The sequence below is a fragment of the Marmota marmota genome, unplaced genomic scaffold, assembly GCF_001458135.2.
Source record: "Marmota marmota marmota unplaced genomic scaffold, marMar, whole genome shotgun sequence".
In the NCBI taxonomy this organism is placed as follows: domain Eukaryota; kingdom Metazoa; phylum Chordata; class Mammalia; order Rodentia; family Sciuridae; genus Marmota; species Marmota marmota.
The window spans coordinates 10,703,932-10,725,791 of NW_025999900.1; the positions used below are offsets into that span (position 1 = coordinate 10,703,932).

General features: G+C 34.7%; 2 protein-coding genes across 3 annotated transcripts in view; both read right to left on the reverse strand.

Annotated features, from left to right (window-relative positions):
- The window catches only part of Atl1 (atlastin GTPase 1), a 23,852-nt gene extending 8,677 nt beyond the window's left edge, over nt 1-15,175 (reverse strand). The window contains exons 1-4 of one of the 2 annotated variants that reach the window (XM_048798613.1): nt 15,028-15,175; nt 8,022-8,114; nt 6,800-6,938; nt 901-1,028 (exon numbers count right to left, since the gene is read on the reverse strand). In XM_048798613.1, coding sequence (XP_048654570.1) covers nt 901-1,028; nt 6,800-6,938; nt 8,022-8,114; nt 15,028-15,057 — 390 coding nt within the window. In that variant the 5' untranslated portion in view covers nt 15,058-15,175. The remainder of the gene's footprint in view (nt 1-900; nt 1,029-6,799; nt 6,939-8,021; nt 8,115-15,027) is intronic. The other variant, XM_015487241.2, reaches the window with a different exon arrangement.
- Nucleotides 15,176-21,027: 5,852 nt separating this feature from the next.
- Nucleotides 21,028-21,860, reverse strand: part of LOC125615228 (atlastin-1-like) — a 38,710-nt gene continuing 37,877 nt past the window's right edge. Inside the window, exon 3 of the mRNA XM_048798616.1 lies at nt 21,028-21,515. Coding sequence (XP_048654573.1) covers nt 21,043-21,515 — 473 coding nt within the window. The 3' untranslated portion in view covers nt 21,028-21,042. The remainder of the gene's footprint in view (nt 21,516-21,860) is intronic.

Consider the following 21,860-nt stretch of genomic DNA (forward strand, 5'->3'; position numbering starts at 1 on the left):
TTTTTTTTTTTTTTTTTTTTTTTTTTTTTTTTTTTTGAGGGGGGGGTGGCGGGAGGTGGATGGAGAGAGTTCTACCCTTCTTCAAGCCTCAATTCATCTCCCTTAAAACTGTCTCAGATCTCTACTGGGACTAAACCTCCCTTTTTCAGTTACCCACTGTCATAAGCTTTATGGAACAGTCTGTGTAAGGGTCCTGAATCTCTTACCAAATTGTAAGCTCCTGCACAGTGTTATAGTAAAAATAAAAATTTTAGGTAAACAATAACACATCGTTTTTGATATTGATGATGATGATTAAGTCCATCACACAGGAAGTGTATCATAACATTTCAGGAGGTGTATCATAGCATTTAACATAAATATGAATTTAAAAAATTGATATTTTAGTCTTAGAGCGTCAGTCCACAAATCAGATTCAAATTCTCCACACAGTATGTGAGTTGGTAAAAAGCACTCTGTGCTGATGTAAACAAGTAAATGCAAACTTCAAACTGGTTCTCAGTGCAAAGAGCCAGAAATGTGAAAGAATTTTAAGTAAAAGGTATAGCCCCTTTGAAAAAAAATTTTCAGAATGAAGGTAAAATTCAGTATAGGTCCAATGGACCCTGGGAAAATACCCCTCCCCCCACAAAAAGACTTTTTTCAACTCCTCGAAACATACGTTTTTCAAAATACATTTCCCCTAAAATAAAAGAGGAAAGTAAAGTTATCCCTAAGGAGTTTCCTTTAAAAAAAAAGTTTATCAGAAAGCAAGTTTTTCTTGAGTATTTTGTAATTTTTGGTATGGCTTCCTCATACCACTGCCCCCATATTAGAGTCTATATTTTTGTTTGTAGGAAATACATTCCAATACATGTCAAATCTAAGTACTCACAAGTGCTCTAGAAATGAGAGTGATACCTTGAAGTATTCCACCAGACCTCGGCAGGTGATTTTATTTCCATTGATCTCTTTAATATCTAGGCTCTCAGGACTAAGTAGCCAAGGAATCAGTATTTTCAAGTTTTTGATGAATTCGTCATCTATTTCTGCAAGTAAAAGCAAATCCATTATTTTAAAAATCGTATCCAGTCCTCGATGCCACAGAATAAAACATCCTTTGATTTCCTCCACTGCTTCCATTTCTTCCCCAGTGATCATTTCATCATTCACTTTCCCACCATTTAAACAACTCATGCAACCTGCTCTTCTAGGGACAAATGATTTCTCCTTGCCTAAATATCCACTACTGGTTTCTCTCATCTCCACTCCAATTATGTGTTTACATTATCTTTTACCTATAAAATTGCTTTCTTAACATTAAACATATATTTTACAGCCCATTCATAAAAACATTTCATGTATTCCAAAGTCTTTAAGTCTTGTTTATGGTTATATTTATAAAGGTTGAAAAAAGTGGTGAAGCTGGATATGGTGGTGTTGTCTATAGTCCTAACTACTCAGGGGATGGGGGCCGAAGCAAGAGGATCCCTTAAGTCTAGGAGTTCAGGTTCACTCAGCCCAGGCAACATACTCATACCCTGCCTCAAAAATAAAAAATAAAAATAAGGAAAGGCCAGATATTTACTGGCTTTTCATTCAAAAAATGTACCCCCAAAACTGAAAATTGCTGGGTTTTAATATGTCCTTATGAGAAGTACGTAGAGCTGGGTAAGCTGTCATAAGGAGGACGAAAAGACAGTGTTCACGATGCTTCCTCTAGTGGTGGAATTCAGCAATATGAAATAACAGTAAGAAAGGCCATCACAGCCTTATAGCAGGTCAGATGTAGTCTGAGTTTGCAGTAGGTTCAAGCTTAAGAATACAGACTAAGTAAATAACAGAAAATAGACTTCAGAGAAGTCTTTTGAGTACAGCAATAATTTCTTAAATCATTATTTCCAAAATGTGGAAACATGCACACAATCTGTATAAAAACAAGACATGCCCAGTTCCAGTTCCTTATCTAAGAAAATGCAGTTTACTGCTTATAATTTTAAAAAAATCTGAATTTTAGCAGAGTTACTGAATCTTCAAGTTATAGGGTTGTCTGATGACTTTCAAGGTCTTAAGGATAAATATTCAAACCTTGACATTGTTTTGGCACGTTCCCTGCTATTACAACCCCAATGTACATTGAAATGTCACTTTACATTAGCATTTACATTTTTTTTCCGTGTGTGTGTATGTGTGTGTGTGTGTGTGTGTGTGTGTATGTGTGTTTCCTTTCAATACTGGGAACTGAACCCAGGGCACTTTGTCACTGAGCCATGTCCCCAGTCTTTTTATTTTGAGACAGGGTCTCACCAGGTGCTGAGGGTCTAGTAGCTGGGATTACAGGTGTGTGCCACTGCACCATGCTGCTTTTATGACACACCTGGGCACAATGCTGGCTCCTTCAAACTTATTTTGTTTTACTTAGTATCACTTTGAAATTTGGTGCCCATGATTTATGGGCATTTGTCTAAGTTTATTCAGACTTATCTAGCTGTTTGCATTATACCAACTTCATTAATACTTCTGCTTTTTACCATATATGGATTTAATCAAAGGTATTGTGGTTTTCTTTTTAGTTAATAGTATTCACTGGAATGCAATCCTGTTATTTGTATTTATCTTACCACCTTCTTGTTTTGTTTCCTGCCATATATCTCTCTATACCTTAATACAAATAGGTTTCTTTTTAGCTATATGATTTTATATTTATTTCAGATTTAATAGACTATTGCCATACATTTAAAATGTATGACTTCTTTCTGAATTTCTGTATAAAAGTTTTCTTTTTGTAAATCCAGTTTAAAATCACTTTCAAACATACATTTAGCTCCCCGTTAACTTTCTTTTACAATTGGAATGATATAAGATAATATCTGTGTATCTAATGAACCAGCAAATAATTACCATTAAAATAACCAGCACATAACAATACGTTTGGATTAAAATTTGTTCTAAAGATAGCATTAGCTATCTTTGTTCTGAGACCAGTGCTAGGTATTCCAATATTAGATTCAGAAAATAAGAACAATGTACTGATTACACACATAAGTAGTGACCTCTTGCAAATATTAGTTGACCACAGTGAATCCATGACCCAAAACATCTGTAGACCAGTTCAGATCAACTTCCAAAGGTACTAATAAGCTTTAGCCCTTGTATACATTCAATAAATATGTGTGGGTGCATAATTACTCAGGATAATGTTACGTTTTCATCATTTTTTGCCTTAAAACTTTGCTAGGAATTCAGTGGTAGTTTGCCTAAATATCCACTACTGGTAACTGATGCATGATGCAGATTCTATAATAACTCCATAGAACAGATGCACCAGTATAGTTGTGGTTTAGATATAAGGTATCTCCCAAAAGCTCATGTGTGAGACAATGCAAGAATTTTCAGAGGTGAAATGATTGGGTTATGACAGCCTTAATCATCTAATTCATTCAGTGATATGGATTAACTAGGTGATAACTGTAGGCAAGTTTGGTGCAGCTGGAGGAGTTAAGCACTGGGGTGTGACTTTGGGGTTTATATTTTGTCCCTAGTGAACGAAGTTCTCTCCATTTCCTGGTTGCCATGTCCTGAGTTGCTTTCCCCCCATACCCTTCTGCCATAATGTTCTCCCTTACCTCTGACCCAGAGCAATGATATTGTCTATGGACTGACATTCTGAAATGGTGAGCCAAATAAACTTTTTTCTTCCTTTAATTTTTGTCAGGTCTTTTGGTCACAGCAAGGAAAAAACTGACTAGAATAATAGCATAGAAAATATTTTCCTTGGTTAATTCACACAACAATGCTATTATTCTAGTCAGTTTTTTCCTTGCTGTGACCAAAAGAGTCACTCACAGCTAGCTGAATATAGCAGGAATGAACATGATTCAGTGTTTTAGATCCTCTTGATTTCTAATGTAGGAAGCTTCTACATTAAAAGCAATTAAACTTAATATACATTTTTAATTACACTGGAGATAGTAAGATAATGATTGCAATGCTGCAAGGGATCATGAACAAATAGTAATTACAACAGTTGTTACTATTCATAATAAGCTAGAATGTTATTTCTATGTGTGAAATAATATGTGAGAATTGGTATTGGCATGACCTACCCATTGTGTAGGTCAGTGTACATGTAGAGATATAAATGTGCATAAAATTTGATGGAGAACAAATATATTAAAAAAATAGGAATCTATATTTGCTTGATTTGTCCTAAACTTTCTCTGAACTCATTCTCTGCAAAATGCATCAATTAATCTAAGTGTTTTGCATACTACAGTCACGGAATAAGCTAGAGTATTTTCTGTACCAATAAAGGACTGTTGTTGAAGGCCTGCCCCTCCTCTGCCTGTTTACAGCTCCCAACTCCAGAGAAGAATGAGAAGCTTTGTGGAAGCGCTCTCTTTATGTAATTTTTTTCAAAACACACCAAAGCCATTAGGTAATTACAAAATATAACTGGTCTGTGTGTTCACTACTGTATTAGAATTCATGAGTGACAGTAAATTTATAAGATCTGGACATCTGTGTGTTAGTATGTGCTTATTGCTATCTGTTCTGTTATAGAAAGGTGAAAATTTTAAATGTGTATAAAAGCAATGTTGACAACTCAGAAATTGAAGATTCTATTTATGGTATTAATTGCTAAAGTTAAATATAAGGTTTCTGAGACTAAATGCCATGTATATTCATAAGGGGGAAATAATTTTACTTTTTAAATATCCAAATTTCTGAAAACTGAATACAAGTTATGTGGCCCTTTTATAAAAGTAATTTAAAATTCCTTTCACAACAATTGTGCTGAAAATTTTGTACTGTCACTCTCTCTCCCCTGGCACAAAGGAGAAAGGCCACAGTAAATAAAACAAATGCCTAAATTTAGTGATATACACAAGGCTGTGCTTATAAGTAAAAATCATAAATGTCTTTGTACTATCTCATATTAACTGCAAAGCATATATATAAAGACTATATGAGATAGTACAAAGTTAATTTTTCTAAGGAAAAATTAACTTCGGTTTCTACAGACCCCTCCCTCCATACCCCCTCTCTTTTCTTCTTCTTCTTTTTTTTTTAATTTTTTTTTTAATTTTTTATTGTTGGTTGTTCAAAACATTACAAATTTCTTGACATATCATATTCCACACTTTGATTCAAGTGGGTTATGAACTCCCACCTTCACCCCATACACAGATTGCAGAATCACATCAGTTACACATCCATTGATTTACATATTGCCATACTAGTGTCTGTTGTGCTCTGCTGCCTTTCCCATCCTCCACCCTCCCCCCTTCCCACCTCTCCCCTCGCCTCTACTCTCTCTGCCCCCTCTACTGACATTCATTTGTCCCCCTTGTATTATTTTTCCCTTTCCCCTCACTTCCTCTTGTATGTACTTTTGTATAACTCTGAGGGTCTCCTTCCATTTCCATGCAATTTCCCTTCTCTCTCCCTTTCCCTCCCACCTCTCATCCCTGTTAAATGTTAATCTTCTTCTCCTGCTCTTCGTCCCTACTCTGTTCTTAGTTACTCTCCTTATATCAAAGAAGACATTTGGCATTTGTTTTTTAGGGATTGGCTAGCTTCACTTAGCATAATCTGCTCTAATGCCATCCATTTCCCTGTAAATTCTATGATTTTGTCATTTTTTAATGCAGAGTAATACTCCATTGTGTATAAATGCCACATTTTTTTTATCCATTCGTCTATTGAAGGGCATCTAGGTTGGTTCCACAGTCTTGCTATTGTGAACTGTGCTGCTATGAACATCGATGTAGCAGTGTCCCTGTAGCATGCTCTTTTTAGGTCTTTAGGGAATAGACCAAGAAGGGGAATAGCTGGGTCAAATGGTGGCTCCATTCCCAGCTTTCCAAGAAATCTCCATACTGCTTTCCAAATTGGCTGCACCAATCTGCAGTCCCACCAGCAATGTACAAGTGTACCCTTTTCCCCACATCCTCGCCAGCACTTGTTGTTGTTTGACTTCATAATGGCTGCCAATCTTACTGGAGTGAGATGGTATCTTAGGGTGGTTTTGATTTGCATTTCTCTGACAGCTAGAGATGGTGAGCATTTTTTCATGTACTTTTAACAAGTTGAGCTACTTTGGAATCACAGAACAATCAACTTCTGTTAAGGAGATAGTTACATCTTATAATGGGTACTATTTTAAAAACACGCTAGTGCTTTTGTTTTGTTTTCAGAAACTGGTCCTCATCCAGAGAAAATTTCATTTTTAGTAAAGTTTTTATAATTTATAATTAAATTATTTAGTAATAGTTTTAAAATACTAAATTCAGTACTATGCAATGTTTCTTTTGATCTCTAATTACACAATTTAATAAATACAACATTCCAACAATATAGGCACTTGTTTTCCCCTTTTAATGGAAATGACAAAGATTAAGCATAGGGCTGGGGTTGTAGCTCAGTGGTAGAGTGATTGCCTAGCATGTGCATATAAATAAATAAAATAAAGATCCATTGACAACTAAAAAATTTTAAAAAGAAAGAAAAATTAAGCATAAAGACATTAAGGAACACTCCTCAGTGCATAGAAATGGGAGGGTGAGGACTACTACCTCCTGGTGAACACAAAATGTGGTCTGTTTGTGCAGGCAGTGTACAAACTCAGTGTTATCAACTCTTAAAGTTGACTGAAGAAGAGATCCCAGCCTGGGATTCCCAATTCTGGCAATTTCTAATCTCATCAACCTGACATCACTGGATAGGTGAAAGTAGTGGCCATAATCCCAGTGGGTAAAATGACATCTTTATAATCAGACTAAGTGATGAAAACATACTCATTTAAAACCAAACAAACCTTTCAGTTTTCCATCAAAGTTTGGATTGGTAGCTACTTTCAAGCCAGGGTGAGGTAGCAGAAAACAGGAAATGTTGGTGAAACAGGAATGGATGTGCTTTCGAACATTCTGTAGTTCTTCATGCTGATTCCCTGAGACCTGCAGTAAATCATTCTGAAGTTTAAACTTATTTGCAATCTAAATTGAAAAAAAGGAATTCTATGGCATCTTATATTTGCTATGTCTGTCTGGTCCCACAATGGAAAAAAAAGATGGGGTTGTTATTAAAGAAAAAAAAGTCTTTGGTGAATTTGTCCACATAGTCATATCTAAGCATAGCAAGCACATGGCACAGTTATTACAATTCAAAAGCCATTGCCCTTATGCTAGCTCAGATGGGCTTCCCATGTTTTAATATAAACTAGTGGAGTTTTACTCTAGTTCCCACAAATTCATATTTTAATTCAAAGTATTCATAAGAGACACAAGTAGACTGTAAGATGGTCATACTTTTTTTCAGAAGATACTTAAGACAGCGTTCTGTCACCTGATAGGTACACACTTAAATTTGAAAGGCATCCAAATAGTTCGGTGTTTATCTACAAGCCCAAATATCCTCCACTCCCTTTTTTACACATGTATTTGACAAGTGTATAATATAGACAAACTACTCTAAAGTAACTATAAATCTAAAAAGGCAAGCCTAGAGATCCTGATATTCAAGGAATTTTTTTTTAACTTCAATTCTCTCCTTTGATTTCCCAGGGGATATTTTTTGTGATATCTGATCAATGTAAACAATATCTACAATGCTGAAATATCATGACATAGAAAGTGAAAGACCTTTTAATTTCACATTCTGTGAACTATTAGCAAAATATTGTAATCGACTTTGGAGATTCAAAGTTAGACATTTCTTTAAACCTCTACTAAAACATAAACTTAGATATGCTATCAGTCATGAATTGATTTAGTTGTTCAAAGTAAAATCTTGATCTTAAATAATGAGTGATTTTTTATAGATAGCCACAAAAGAATTATCTGTTTCAAAATTATTGGTAATATTTTAAATTATAACTCTTTGAATAGTTGTTTAAATATCGGTCTTAGTTTGTTAATAGAGATACAATGAGGGTTAAATGAAATTGTGGCGACTGAGTATATTTAACAAATGGCTCAACAAAAATAATTCTATTTTATTACTGGTGAAAAAAATTCCATGTACCCAAATATTTAACAAACCTTGAGGCGTTTTTCCAAGAATTTTGCACCACCATCCGCTCCATATGAAAATTCATATGGGAAACTCCAGTCTCGAACCAGAAATATCAGACTCTAAAAAATATTAAGAAAAAATTGATAAAGGGACTTTAAGATGCCTCCCTTGGTTTTCATTAAAACCAATTATAATATCATTGTTACCTTAATAGTGTTCTTTACCACAGTGTGGAATTAAAAAAGCAAACAAAACTTTTGGAAGTTTCTGAGCAGCCCCTCACTTATGAGATCATCATACATGTTTCTGCTAAGTATAGACAGAAAGCTACCTACTAACTGCCAACATGACTACATCCCACCAAGAGCTGAGAGTCAGAGATAACTCAAGCTGGCTGAATGAAGCTATGTAAATATAATCAAGTTGTGTAGAGTGTTTCTATGTTCTTGTGAAGGAACTGGAAAGTTTATTCTTTCCTTTTTTGACAGCTATGGCAGAACATAGGCATAAGATTAGCTTTTCTTTCTTAAATTATTGTAATGTTTTCATAGAAACAGTTATGTAGATTATCACAAAAAGTTCAAATTATATAGCAAAGTCCACAGTAGAAATTTTAAACTGTATTCCAAGTCTTGTCTGGATGCAATCATAGTTAACATTTGGTGAAAGTATGTGTACAATGGAGTAGGGTAGGAAAAAAAATTTATAAAAAGTAAATTTTTCTAAAAAATGAGGTTTTCATACATTACATTTTAAATAAAAAGTATTAAATATACTTTTTAAAAGGATATTGAGATGGCATTTACAATACTGTTGAAATTCAAGTTAAGTGTTTTTACCACAGGAAGTTCTAATGGATTCTTTTGAAATTAAGAAAAAATATTTTTGGAAACCATCAACCTGGGAGATATATGTTTACTTTTTAAATCTTCTGTTGAAATATAGTCTACATTCAGAAAACTACACACATAATTACAAGGCTTAACAAATTTTCACTATGTGAACACTCCAGGTAACCAGCACCTACATCGAGAAACAGAATATCCATCACTCCACAATCCCCTTTTGCTTTCTTCCAGTCATTACCCCTTACTCAAGAGTAACAATTATCCTGACTTCTCAAAGCATAGATTAGTTTTGGCTTCTTTCATTCAACATTATGCTTGTGAAATACATCATATTATTGCATAATTTTTTATTATTCATAGTAATCACTGCTTAATATTCCATTACACAAATAATTATAACTCATCCTAATGTAGATGCACAAAATTATTGGTTGGTCTGCCTTTCCTTAATTGGTTTGAAGTCATGTTTTTAAAATCTGTCTCACATTTAACTGTGTGTTCCCAGACTTCCTCTTATCATTTTCCCCTTCCATCTACTATTAATTTTTTAAGTTATAACTAAAATAACAGTTTGAGTATAAATGTTTAAAATACAATAAACATTAAAAGATATGATGAATTTTATGTGGAGATTATAAGGTAATTTATATCTGTGCTACTAATATGTGTTCCCATATTATTCTGTAAATCCAGAAACATAACTAACATGTCTTTATAATACTTCTTTTTTAAAAGGTGCTCCAAGTTCATTTCCTACCCCATACAAGAATCAAGCATTTTTCTAAGAAAGTAGTTTTCTTTTTCCTGTGGAAATTGTAATTTCAAGATTTTAATTCTGAAAGTGCTACCAAATTAGTCATTGTTTCTAGGTCTTTTCAGTGGACAGAGCTAGATATAATTTTCTGTGTATCATATATATTGATAAAATATCTCACTAATTCATATTGATATTTCCAATTCAAATACTTAAATACAGAGCTACAAGATTTTCACTGAACTTCTATATTCTATCTGTAGTTCCTTGCCCAAGAATCCTGAATCAAGAATCTTGGTTAGGTATAGGGAATGATTGAGTTATGATATCCCATAATTACTTTTTTGTTTTATGCTATAATACATACATAACAACCTCAGAGTAACACCACCAATACTATCATCAGCTACTAAGAATATTTAATAAAACTATTAAAAATATTTAGCATACACTCTCCCTTATTATTTTGTTTTTTAAATATATTTATTCTTTACTTATAGAATGTAGATATTAAGTGAGATGCACTCTCACTTTTATCTGTCATTTGGTCCTAATTCCACAAATAAATATACATTTAATGCTCATCCCAGTCCTTGTATCATCTCTGAGTGAAATTCATTCTTTAGTAGATTTCTCATTAAAGGGTGGTAGGAGCAATATTCCTTCCTTTTTTTTCCTTTTTGGTACCAGGAATTGAACCCAGGGGTACTTAACCACTGAGTCATATCCCCAGACCTTTTTTTATTTTTTATTTTGAGACAGGATCTTGCTAAGTTGCTGAGGTTGGCTTTGAATTTGCGATCCTCCTGCCTCAGCTTCCAGAGTCACTGGGATTGCAGGTGTGTGCTACTTACTGCACCTGGCCTACTCCTTGTATTCTTACATTTTCATAACAGTTTGGGCCTTTTATACCTGTAAGTCAATACAAGATCCTTGGGTTGCATCTTTCCTTACACAAGGACACTTCTGGGTGTGTGATTATGAATATTTCTTATTTTACAAAGATGAAGCCTGTCCTTCCTTTTCTATTTTGTTTTGTGAATTTTTGTTGGAGGGTGAGAGAGGAAAGAGTTTTGTAAGGAGGAGAACTAAAAATACCCATATGTACTATCTTTAAATTATCTACAACTTTAAACAGATGCTCATTTTTGTCAATATATAATAACTTGTATTTGAAATATCTCTACCTAAAACATGTATTTTGAAAATAGAAATTAGCTAGCAAGCAACTTTTGCAAAATAAAGGTTCATGAACCAGGACAAATGAAACCAACTATGTGGCTTTGGCTATATTTTGCATTTTTCTTGGGAGATTTCAGTCTCGTTTTTTGCTCTTTTCTACTGGGCATCTTCCTTATTCAAAGTAATGAGGACCATGTGTAGAACAGAAGCAAATAGGAAGTCTTTTTTTTTTTTTTCAAATTAGCAACCTATAATAGTAACCATGAGATGCATGCTAATATTCAAGGTCCTAAGTTCCCTGCCTGATGTTTCTACCCAATGATATGCTGGTAAACTCTGTGGCCAAAAAAAAAAAAAGTCTTGATTTGTAGTTTCCAGTTTCTGTGGAGAAAATACATCAACTGTGGAGGATTTCCAGCTACTAATGGTTTTAAAACTGGCTTAGGTAACTCCTGAATATTTAATAATTGATTCTTATGGACTGGTACGAGTGAGCTATAGCACACTCACTACTTCCATCCCATCCCAAGATGATTCATAAACTTTACATTTATTACATATAAATTCCATGAATTCTAATCCTTAATTCAAAAGCTATCAGTTTTTCTGCACTGCTGAATTTTTTTGTTTTGAATTTGGCTGCTTTAATTTCAAATATTATTAAATGGCTTTGGACATCACTTTTACTACATTATCAGTTTCTCATTTCAATTTCAGATAGTTAGATTTATAAGTCTATACCTGCTCAGGAGTCATTGTTGATTCAGTCAAAACTTTTTTTTTTTTTTACTTATTTATATGACTCATTTATTCATTGAAATGGACACCCCTCTGGTACTAGTTAAATACAGAGTCCTGACTTCCACCCCAGACCTTTTGGATCAGATTCTAGAGGAAGGGCCAGGAAAGCTGTTTGTATTCAGTTAACCAGGTGATTCTGTGATCAGCTGTCTCTGGAATGTCTGGGCTAGACGCAGTTTTTCTCAAACTATAACATGCATACAAATCTGCTGGGTTCCTTAAAAAACAAAAACAAACAAACAAAAAAAACTACTGATGTTTCAGTTAAAATAACTCAGGAGGGGCTGGGTTATGTTTCAGGGGCAGAGCGCTTGCCGAGTGTGTGTGAGGCCCTGGGTTTGATCCTCAGCACCACATAAAAATAAATAAATAAAACAAAAGTATTATGTCCAACTACAACTAAAAAATTCAGGCAAAACTCTTTACATTTCATAATGCCAACAGTTTACTTACAAGTGGTAATATCTTTTTTTTGTTTTGTTTTGTTTTGGTACCGGGCATTGAACTTAGAGGCACTCACCTACTGAGCCACATCCCCAGCCCTTTTTTTGTGTGTTTTATTTAGAAACAGGGTCTGAGTTGCTTAGTGCCTCACTTTTGCTGAGACTAGCTTTGAACTCCTCCTGTCTCAATTCCCCGAGCCACTGGAATTACAGGCATGTGCCACCTTGCCCAGCTCAAGTGGTGATATCTTAAAGCGTTTCCTATTATTCATTTTCAGGTCATGAACATTTTTTACCAAAGGCAGTATTTCTATTCCTCCTATCTATTTTATCAGAGCATTAGTTAGTCTTTTTGGTGTATCTGCCAATGGATAAGGAGCAGTGACACCTGCTGGTGAGACCTAAAGTTCCTTTCTAGAATTTACAATGGTGTTTCCAACCCATATATGTCAACGGTACTGACAGTACCAAGTTAAGAGAAAAGTCAAAGTGATAGTCCAATTGCCATACTATCAAATGATTTGGAAAGAAAGATAACAGAGTCTACTAGGTGCTATGAACCATATAGCAGATTTTATTTCTATCTCATCTCCTCCCTTGCCTCATTCTCTTGACCTCAGGGGAGAAATTCATGCTCCTTCATTCACAGCATACCATCATCTTTCCATGAAAAGGTCCCTTCTTGCTATATTTTATCATATTTTTCCCAGATCTACTCTCCTAATCTTCACCCATCCTTTCCCACCCCCATCCATGCTAATATTTTATTTTGTATATGAGAGTATTTAAAATAATAAATAGTATCATGTTACATATCTCATGCTTTTTGCCTCTTTATTCAGTATGAATATTAACACTCTAATCATACAACTCTATGTACTTTTGGTTCGTTGCCTTTGGATGTTACAAAGTATTCCAGAGTATGCTTTCCACCACATTTTATTTATCCATTCTTCCAGAGATGGTCACACCTCGGTTGCCTCCAACTTTCTTCTAATACTTTAATAAATAATTTAATAGATAAACAATGTATGTTTATATCTGCTACATATTCAAAAATTCATTTATTCATAATTCACTCTTGCATTAGTAAAAAACTCATATCTCTAGTAATTATTTTTCTTTAAGTTTGCTTCATTTCATATTAATATAATCACATTAACTTTCTCTTTGTCATTTTCTTCCTCATGGGCCCCTATTTTCCCTCAGATCTCAATATTTTTTATTTTTATTTATTTATTTTTAAAATTTGAGTATATCCTATTTATTAATTCTTTTTTATTTTATTTTATTTTTAGTTTTTATGCCATTATACATGAGCTCTCTAGATCTCAATATTTTTTTAATTATCTACATCTTAATATTTTTTAACTCTTTTATTAATACTCTTATTCATTCAAACATTTTTGTAATTTTCTTTTTTTAAAATATTTTTTTGGTTGTAGATGGAAAAATATCTTTATTTATTTTTATTTTATGTGGTGCTGAGGTTTGAACCCAGTGCCTCACACATATGAGGCAAGTGCTCTACCACTGAACTACAACCTCAGCCCCAAATTTGTAAATTTCTGTGGAGGTTTTTCAGTTATTGTAAGAAAGTTAATCCTAATTAGCTAATCTTCTATTACTAGAAGCACAAGACATCCATCCCTCATTTAAGAATAATTAATATGCTCATATGGTAGCCAAGATGACTCCCCCAAATCCCTGCATCCTGATGCTGTATCTTTGTTTAATCTCCTCCCATATTATGCCATGTTTGGTCTGAATGTCTGATAGAATATGGCAGAACTGATGGTGTGTTACTTCTAAAAATATTGTAGCTTCTCCCTCAGAATTAATTGGTGACTTGCTTTGGAGAGGAGTATTCTGTGGAAATGTCTATGTGGTAAGAAGTTAAAGGCTTCCATCAACAGAGTGAGCGTGAAAGCAGGTCTTCCAGTTAAGTCTTCAGGGAATGTCTCCCTGGCCAGGAGACTGAGTACAACTTCATGAGAGACCCAGAGCCAAAGTAACACATGGCTCAGCCACTCCAGATTTCTGAATTTCAAGATCTGTCTTAGATAATAAAAGTTTGTGGTTTGAGTATGATTTGTTATGCAGCAATAGAGAACTATACAGCTCATTTAAATTACTAGCAACTAGAGCTGCTAATTGTACTTTACCCTTTATTAATCATTCAGTTTCCCAGTGTGATCAGAGTCCCCTCCAGTTATGACCTGTCTTGGCTGGTGATGTGCATCTGCAAAGAGAATCTCAACTCTAGAGGTAGTTTTGACCTCCCTCTGAAAAATTTAGCCTGAAGGAATCATGCTTGAGATGGACAATCATTGATGTGTAAATCTGCACCACCTCTAGGTTCTGTTTTTCATGGTAACATTCTTATTCTTGATATGTGACAGGGTAGGTTGAGAAGGGAGTACAAAACGGACTGACACTACTCAGTCCAAGGTCAGAAGCTGTTCTCAAGTTGGCCTGCTGTCCCCAGCAGGGGCTGAGTTGGTCGCTATTCTACTCAGTGGCATTGGAACAGGTTAATGTGTGAGAAAGCAAAGGACACCTCCAATTCCCCACCCCATATCTTCTCTGGTGCTCAGCTTTTGTTGTGGCTTGCAGGAACTACCTTTTATTGTCTCAGGGAATGTCTCCCTGGCCAGGAGCCTGAGTACAACTTCATGAGAGACCCAGAGCCAAAGTAACACATGGCTCAGCCACTCCAGATTTCTGAATTGGTTTTTAGCTTTTATGTTGGACAAATTTATCACTTTTCCTGTAGGGTTGAGTTCAGGGGAGAAAAGTTGATACTCTTGTAGGAAATACAACTTTTTACTTTCTCATTTTTATTTTTTCTTCACATCTAAAATTATTAAATACATATTCAAAAATGCTTTTTGAATGAAATAAAGAAAACAAGAAACAAACATGGCCCTAATTAATAAATATACCTGGTTATAGTCTTTAGAAAAATCCAGTAAGAATTTGCCATCATTCAAACCTCGCTCACCTGAAACGGCTTCAGGAATGTTTCCTCCATTGCCAGCCTGCCATACTCAGTGAAAAGCTGGAAGAAAAATCACAGTGAGTGAGTGAGAGAGAGAGAGAGAGAGAGGAAGAAAACTTTAGTATTTGTAAGGTTTTTCTTTCATTCATTTTTTTCACCTAACTGTTAACAGAATACTACATTTATTAAGATTATAGTAATCATTTTTAGGAAATTAGTATTAGATAAAGCAGAGCTATAGTAATTAGATATTAAAAATTAAGAACTTAAAGTATCAATTAAAATTATACCTCCATTTAATACTAATACATTTTCTTCTTTGTGTGTGTGTGTGTGTGTTGTTGTTGTTTTTTTTGGGGGGGGGTGTATGTGTGTGTTTTTGGTTTTAGTGCTGGAAATTGAACCCAGGGCCTCATGCATGCTAAGAATGTGCTCTACCACTAAACTATACCCCCAGCCCTAAAACTAATACCTTTTATATCTAGAATATAGGACAATTCTTTGGAAAGAAGAAAGGGGAGAGGAAACATGTCAAATGACCTTTCAAAGCAGAACTGACATAAGATTAGACTAGGGAATCATAACTATGTAGGATACATTTATAAACGTTGTCACCTCTGGAAATTTAAAGACACAATAATCTGGACTGCTACAAAGGCATTAGGTATTTTGTTTAACAAGTGGATAATCGAATAAACTGCCTTCTCTAAGTTTGTATTGCTCCCAGCTGAGACCCTGAGACACCATCATATAAGTTTTTACACTGCCAGAAATGCAATATTTTGGAGAATGTAGACTGAGGAGGTAACTGTGGCAGGGCCTCCACTGAGGAGAGTTTCATCCACACAGGTTGAATGGTTTTCCCATATGAACAGAGGAAACACTACTTTATACTCAAGACAAAGATGTCCGTGGCTTCTTGGAGCTGGGGAAGAATGTCAACACACAAGATTCCTATACTTGCCCCTTCAGAATAGAGCCCACAGCTGTCTTTCCTGTGGGAACAGTGGGAATCTGGAAAGCAAACGGTAATTACTAGGTTCCTGATGAGAGTGATGGAATGTGTCTAAAAGGCAGCCGGTCCAGGGATTAGACAGTCTCATTAGAATCATGTACTAGTATAATTTGAATTTGTAATCACTTCTGAGAAAGGCTGAGGTATCGTCGTTTACAGGAAAATTTGAAATGACCTCAAAAAACTATTTCTTACTTAATATTAAAGTCTAAAATTAATGATTTGTGGAAACGCCTAAACTGGTATTGACAGTGCCATGAATTAATTTATAAAGTCATTGGCTATGTTACAGCATATGTCCACAGAAGTAATTTCTCTTATGAGGAAGCATCTATTCAACTAGTCAGAGTATTGCCTAATTGTCATACTGTGATGTACTAGAAATATATTTGATAGTAATACTGAATTCAAACTCCAACTGTTATTTACAATGCTACTTTGCTCCATCATCCTTTGTATCTGTTAAATGTTCACATTTTGCTACATGGCTCTGATTGCCAAGATAATATTACATACTGAAAGCACATTTTTCTCTAAAATATGAAGATGGAAAACTGTCAGCAAAATAACAGTTTTGCTATCTATTCAAGAATAACATGATCCCAGCGACTTGGGAGGCTGAGGTAGGAGAATCACAAGTTTGAGGCCAGCCTCAGAAATTTAGCAAGGCCCTAAGTAACTTCTTGAAATCCTGTCTCAAAATAAAAAAAAAAAAAAAATTATAAGGGCTGGGGATGTAACTCAGTGGTAAAGTGCTCCTGGTATCACAAAAAAAAAAAAAAAAAAAAAAAAAAAAAAAAAAAAAAAAAAAAAAAAAAAAAAAAAAAAAAAAAAAAAAAAAAAAAAAAANGAAGGAAGGAAGGAAGGAAGGAAGGAAGGAAGGAAGGAAGGAAGGAAGGAAGGAAGGAAGGAAGGAAGGAAGGAAGGAAGGAAGGAAGGAAGGAAGGAAGGAAGGAAGGAAGGAAGGAAGGAAGGAAGGAAGGAAGGAAGGAAGGAAGGAAGGAAGGAAGGAAGGAAGGAAGGAAGGAAGGAAGGAAGGAAGGAAGGAAGGAAGGAAGGAAGGAAGGAAGGAAGGAAGGAAGGAAGGAAGGAAGGAAGGAAGGAAGGAAGGAAGGAAGGAAGGAAGGAAGGAAGGAAGGAAGGAAGGAAGGAAGGAAGGAAGGAAGGAAGGAAGGAAGGAAGGAAGGAAGGAAGGAAGGAAGGAAGGAAGGAAGGAAGGAAGGAAGGAAGGAAGGAAGGAAGGAAGGAAGGAAGGAAGGAAGGAAGGAAGGAAGGAAGGAAGGAAGGAAGGAAGGAAGGAAGGAAGGAAGGAAGGAAGGAAGGAAGGAAGGAAGGAAGGAAGGAAGGAAGGAAGGAAGGAAGGAAGGAAGGAAGGAAGGAAGGAAGGAAGGAAGGAAGGAAGGAAGGAAGGAAGGAAGGAAGGAAGGAAGGAAGGAAGGAAGGAAGGAAGGAAGGAAGGAAGGAAGGAAGGAAGGAAGGAAGGAAGGAAGGAAGGAAGGAAGGAAGGAAGGAAGGAAGGAAGGGAGGAAGGAAGGAAGGAAGGAAGGAAGGAAGGAAGGAAGGAAGGAAGGAAGAAAGGAAGATTATTGTATAAGGAGTGAAGGACTAATGAATAAAGAAGAGAAATGATAATTAGGAAGGACAAAGGGGGGTTATTATAAAGGTCAAAAATATTGAGGGTCAGGGCTCTGTGATAGAGTGTTTGTCTTGCAGGTGCGAAGCCCTGGGTTCAATCCTCTGCACCACATAACAATAAATATTTTAAAAAAATATTGAGTACCTAACAGAGTGAGAACAATGGGGGAAAATAGAAGGGTACAGATAAAGGGGGATCTGAGAAGCCAAAGGAAGAGAGAATAGAATAAACTGTTAATTATGTAAGGACGAAAGATCAAATAAAACAAGGAAAAGAAAGTATCCCTTATACTTAGTAAGCAAGTAGTCAAATAACTATTTATACTCATTTTTATATCTGTTAGACAATAATTTGTTAGTTTTTGGAAGACTTCATTGGAAAATCATTAAATCTAAAACCTCGTATTAACTGTAGTTAAAAAAATACTAATGCAGAGGAATTTGGGAGTAGATTACTTGATTTAATAAGAAGTCTCATAAACCAGTATAGAGAAAATTTTTATTTTGTTATATCCCATCTTGTTCTGTAAAGCAATTTTAGACCCTTATAAAGAGCTCAGTTTTGTTCTTTCATGCATTAGTTCTATTATCCAGCCTATTACTCTTATTTCCCCTTCATCTCCAATACAATAAAATTTCTACTTTATGAAGGAAAGTATACCTTCTGTTTAATGCAAATATACTCATTCCTCTTGCCTAGAATGTCTCTTCTTTCCCTCTCTCTTGATTCAGATTTTGTACACCTTCAAAGTCTATTCTAAATCTTAATATCTCTATGAAACCTTCCCTGATAATTTCTGCCCATACAGATATATCCTTTACCTAAACTACATTCAGAAATATAAAAATTGGCATTTTGTGATGCCCTCAATATTGCATGTATCTTAATTCTGTCAGAAAAAGAGTCTTAGGAATGTATACTTCAATGAATAAATTATGATTATCAATTTAAAGACTAATAACATTATTGTGACATTAGCTAAGTCAATGATTTACTTAAGATCTTTATGAAAACTCTAAGCTTCAAAAATAATTTTTAATGACAAAGAAAATGACCCCAAGTAGTTACTTTTTTAAAAATATTTTTTAGTTGTCAATGAACTTTTTTTTATTTATTTATATGCAATGTGAGCCACAATCCCAGCCCCAGCAGTTAATTTTGCAGAAATAAAATTCAGCTAATGTCACTCATTCAGGCACGTATTCATATATTTCTTCAAAAATTATTGAAAGCCAAACTCAAAATTCAAAGGTGGAATGTTTTATCTCATATATAAAAACTAGAGTAAAATTAAGGAAAGGGGGAGAGAAGGGTAGGATAACATAAAGATAAAGGGAAGATAAGTGATGTAGAAGGAGGAGATGGAGAGGCAGAGTGGAGGGATGGGTAAGTGGAAGCAATGAAGAATTAATTCTTTAAAAAAATCATGTTATATGCATATATAAATATACCACAAGGACTTTTACTTTATATATAAATAAAAAGAACCAGTAAAATATAAATAAATAGAAGAGCATAAGTTAGTCCAGTAGAATAGAGGAAGGAGAATAGGAGATGAGAGGGAGAATGGGAGGGAAAAGGTCGAGTTTCATGAACTAAAAATGAATTCCCTGCATGTTTGAGTTTGTTGGGATGAACTCAACTACTATATATTATTACAAAGCTCTAATAAAATAATTTACATTAATAAATAATAATACTATGTTCTAGTATGGGATGAGCTTAACAACAGTTTTTCTGCTAAAAGAACACAAATTGTTACATTCAAAACTGAATTTTGCTATTCTAATATGAATGATAATTATACATGCAAATATGGAAGTAGAATTTGGCCTACACAAGTAAATGATGCATATCTTTGTGCAAGGAACAGCAAAACAAGTGTTCATATTCTGTCATGCTTTCTTAATGCTCCTCTACTAGGCACACACACACACACACACACACACAAAAAAAAAACAGGGCTGCGGATACAGCTCAGTTGGTAGAGTACTTGCCTCGCATGCATAAGGCCCTGTGTTCAGCCCTCAGCACCATTAAAAAAAACAGGAAAAGAAAACAGATCTGGCACACTCAGTCCAAGCAAACAATCTTTACCATAAGCAACATAACAGGTACTATGAGTACTTCATTCTAATGTTTAATAATCATAACTACAAATGTGCCTAGAATCCAAAAGTGGAAAACATATTAATTTTGTTGATTCAAATTTTCAATTAAGTAGCATACTACTGTTGGTATGCCAGAAATCAGAATTAGTAAAAGTTCTGCTTTCTTTCAAAGCCTGAATTATTTTAGTAGCTCTGTCTTTGGTTTGTTTGAATTGAGGTCAGAGATGGAAGTGTTAAAGTTAATACCACATGATTGTTTTAAAAATAACTCATCTATAAAAGATCAATCTAAAATTAAATACATAAAATGAAGTTATTTGTAGTGTTTCTATTCTACCTCAACATTCATATATGTATTAGAATCACTCCAGGTAAAACGATAGGAAAAAAAACTAGAATATTTTCCATTCGCAATCTTCTGTTTCTCAACTTAAATCTCTTATTTATCCTTCTGTTTTTGGTTTATTCTAGGTCCCTTTAAAGTCTCATTTCTGTGTCACATTGTTTTCTCAAATACTATAACACTTCTGGGGGTGGGGTTAGATGAGAACTGACTGGGAGAGGTAGAACTTTCTGGGTTTTTCTAGACAGGGTTTTGTTTTGTTTTATCTTGACAGGGTTTTGAATTACACAGGAATATGCTTTTGTCAAAAATCAGCAAATAAACATTTAAGATTTATATGTTTCATTGTATGTTAATTTTATCTCAAAATTTTAAAACTGAATTAGTTATTATGTATATATATAAATAATATATTGAAATATTTGTGGGAAAGCATACTGATGTCAGTAATTTACTTTGAAACTTATCAAAAAATAAGATGGATGAGCTAGGTACAGTTGTACATATCTGTAGTATGTAGTCCCAACACTTGGGAGGCCAAGGCAGGACAATCACTTGAGCTCAGGAGTTTTGAGACCAGCCTGAGCAACATATTCCTCTCAAAAAAAAAATAATAATAATAAGATGGTGTGATGGATGGTTAGAAAGAAGCATGAAGAGATGGAGACATATATGACAAAGCAAGGGTATTAAAGTTAATGGAAGAATGTAGGTGGTGAGTACCCAGGTGTTCACAGTAAAATTCTTTTAGCTTTGCTGCCTACTTGAAAAATGTCATAGTAAATGTTGGGGGAAAGCTATAATGATACCAAAGTTATGGCAAAAGTTATTTGGCTTTTAAACATGGTAGCATGTAAAGTTCATAATTATATCATTATGCTAATGTCCATGTTTAAAAGAGGAAAATATTCAGTTATATGCTCAGGGAAATGCAGCAAAGTAGCTTCAGACACAAGTGGTCTGTGTAGCTTGTCCCTAAAATACTGAGGTTTGAATGGTTACACTCATAGCATTTGTATTTAGGTACATACTTAGAGTACATAATAATAGCAATAGAAATATCAAACACTACTAAATAAAAACACAAAGTGGGAAAAGCATATAAACAAGAAAACCTTCTAAGGAACCTCTTCCCTACCTGGTTGTACATGTATCGCAACATGAAGTCCATCAGAAATGACTTTCCTTTTCTAAAGGCTCCAGCAACAGATACCGCAACTACTTCTTTGTCCCTGACAGCCTCAGAGAGAAGGATCCGATTTAATGCAGCTTCATCTAACTCAAAGGAATGATCATCTTTGACAATGAGGACTTGGACAGGTCCTGCCTTTTTCACTGGCTCCTCCTCTTCTGAACTCCAGTCACATGTCTTTTCTGAAAATCCACCTGTTAAAGAAGCAGCAACTGGTTCAGTCAATCATCTTGAAATGCCAAGAACAAACATCTGACATTGAGTGGAACTGGAAAGGTTCATTCTAATGACATATTTTAATATCATTCACACCATATCCCAGAAAGACATAAGTGGGTCTTTCTGAACATGTGACTAAATCAATAGAATTTTGAGACATTTATTATTATCTATATTTTTTACATATGAGGAAATTAAGAATATAATTAAGTAATTTCTCCAAGACCATACTTGCCAGGAAGTAACAAATCCAAGTTCATAGATAATAATAATATTCGGCTTGGTATTAGATCTCAGCTATCTAAATTTTTATCCCAGAT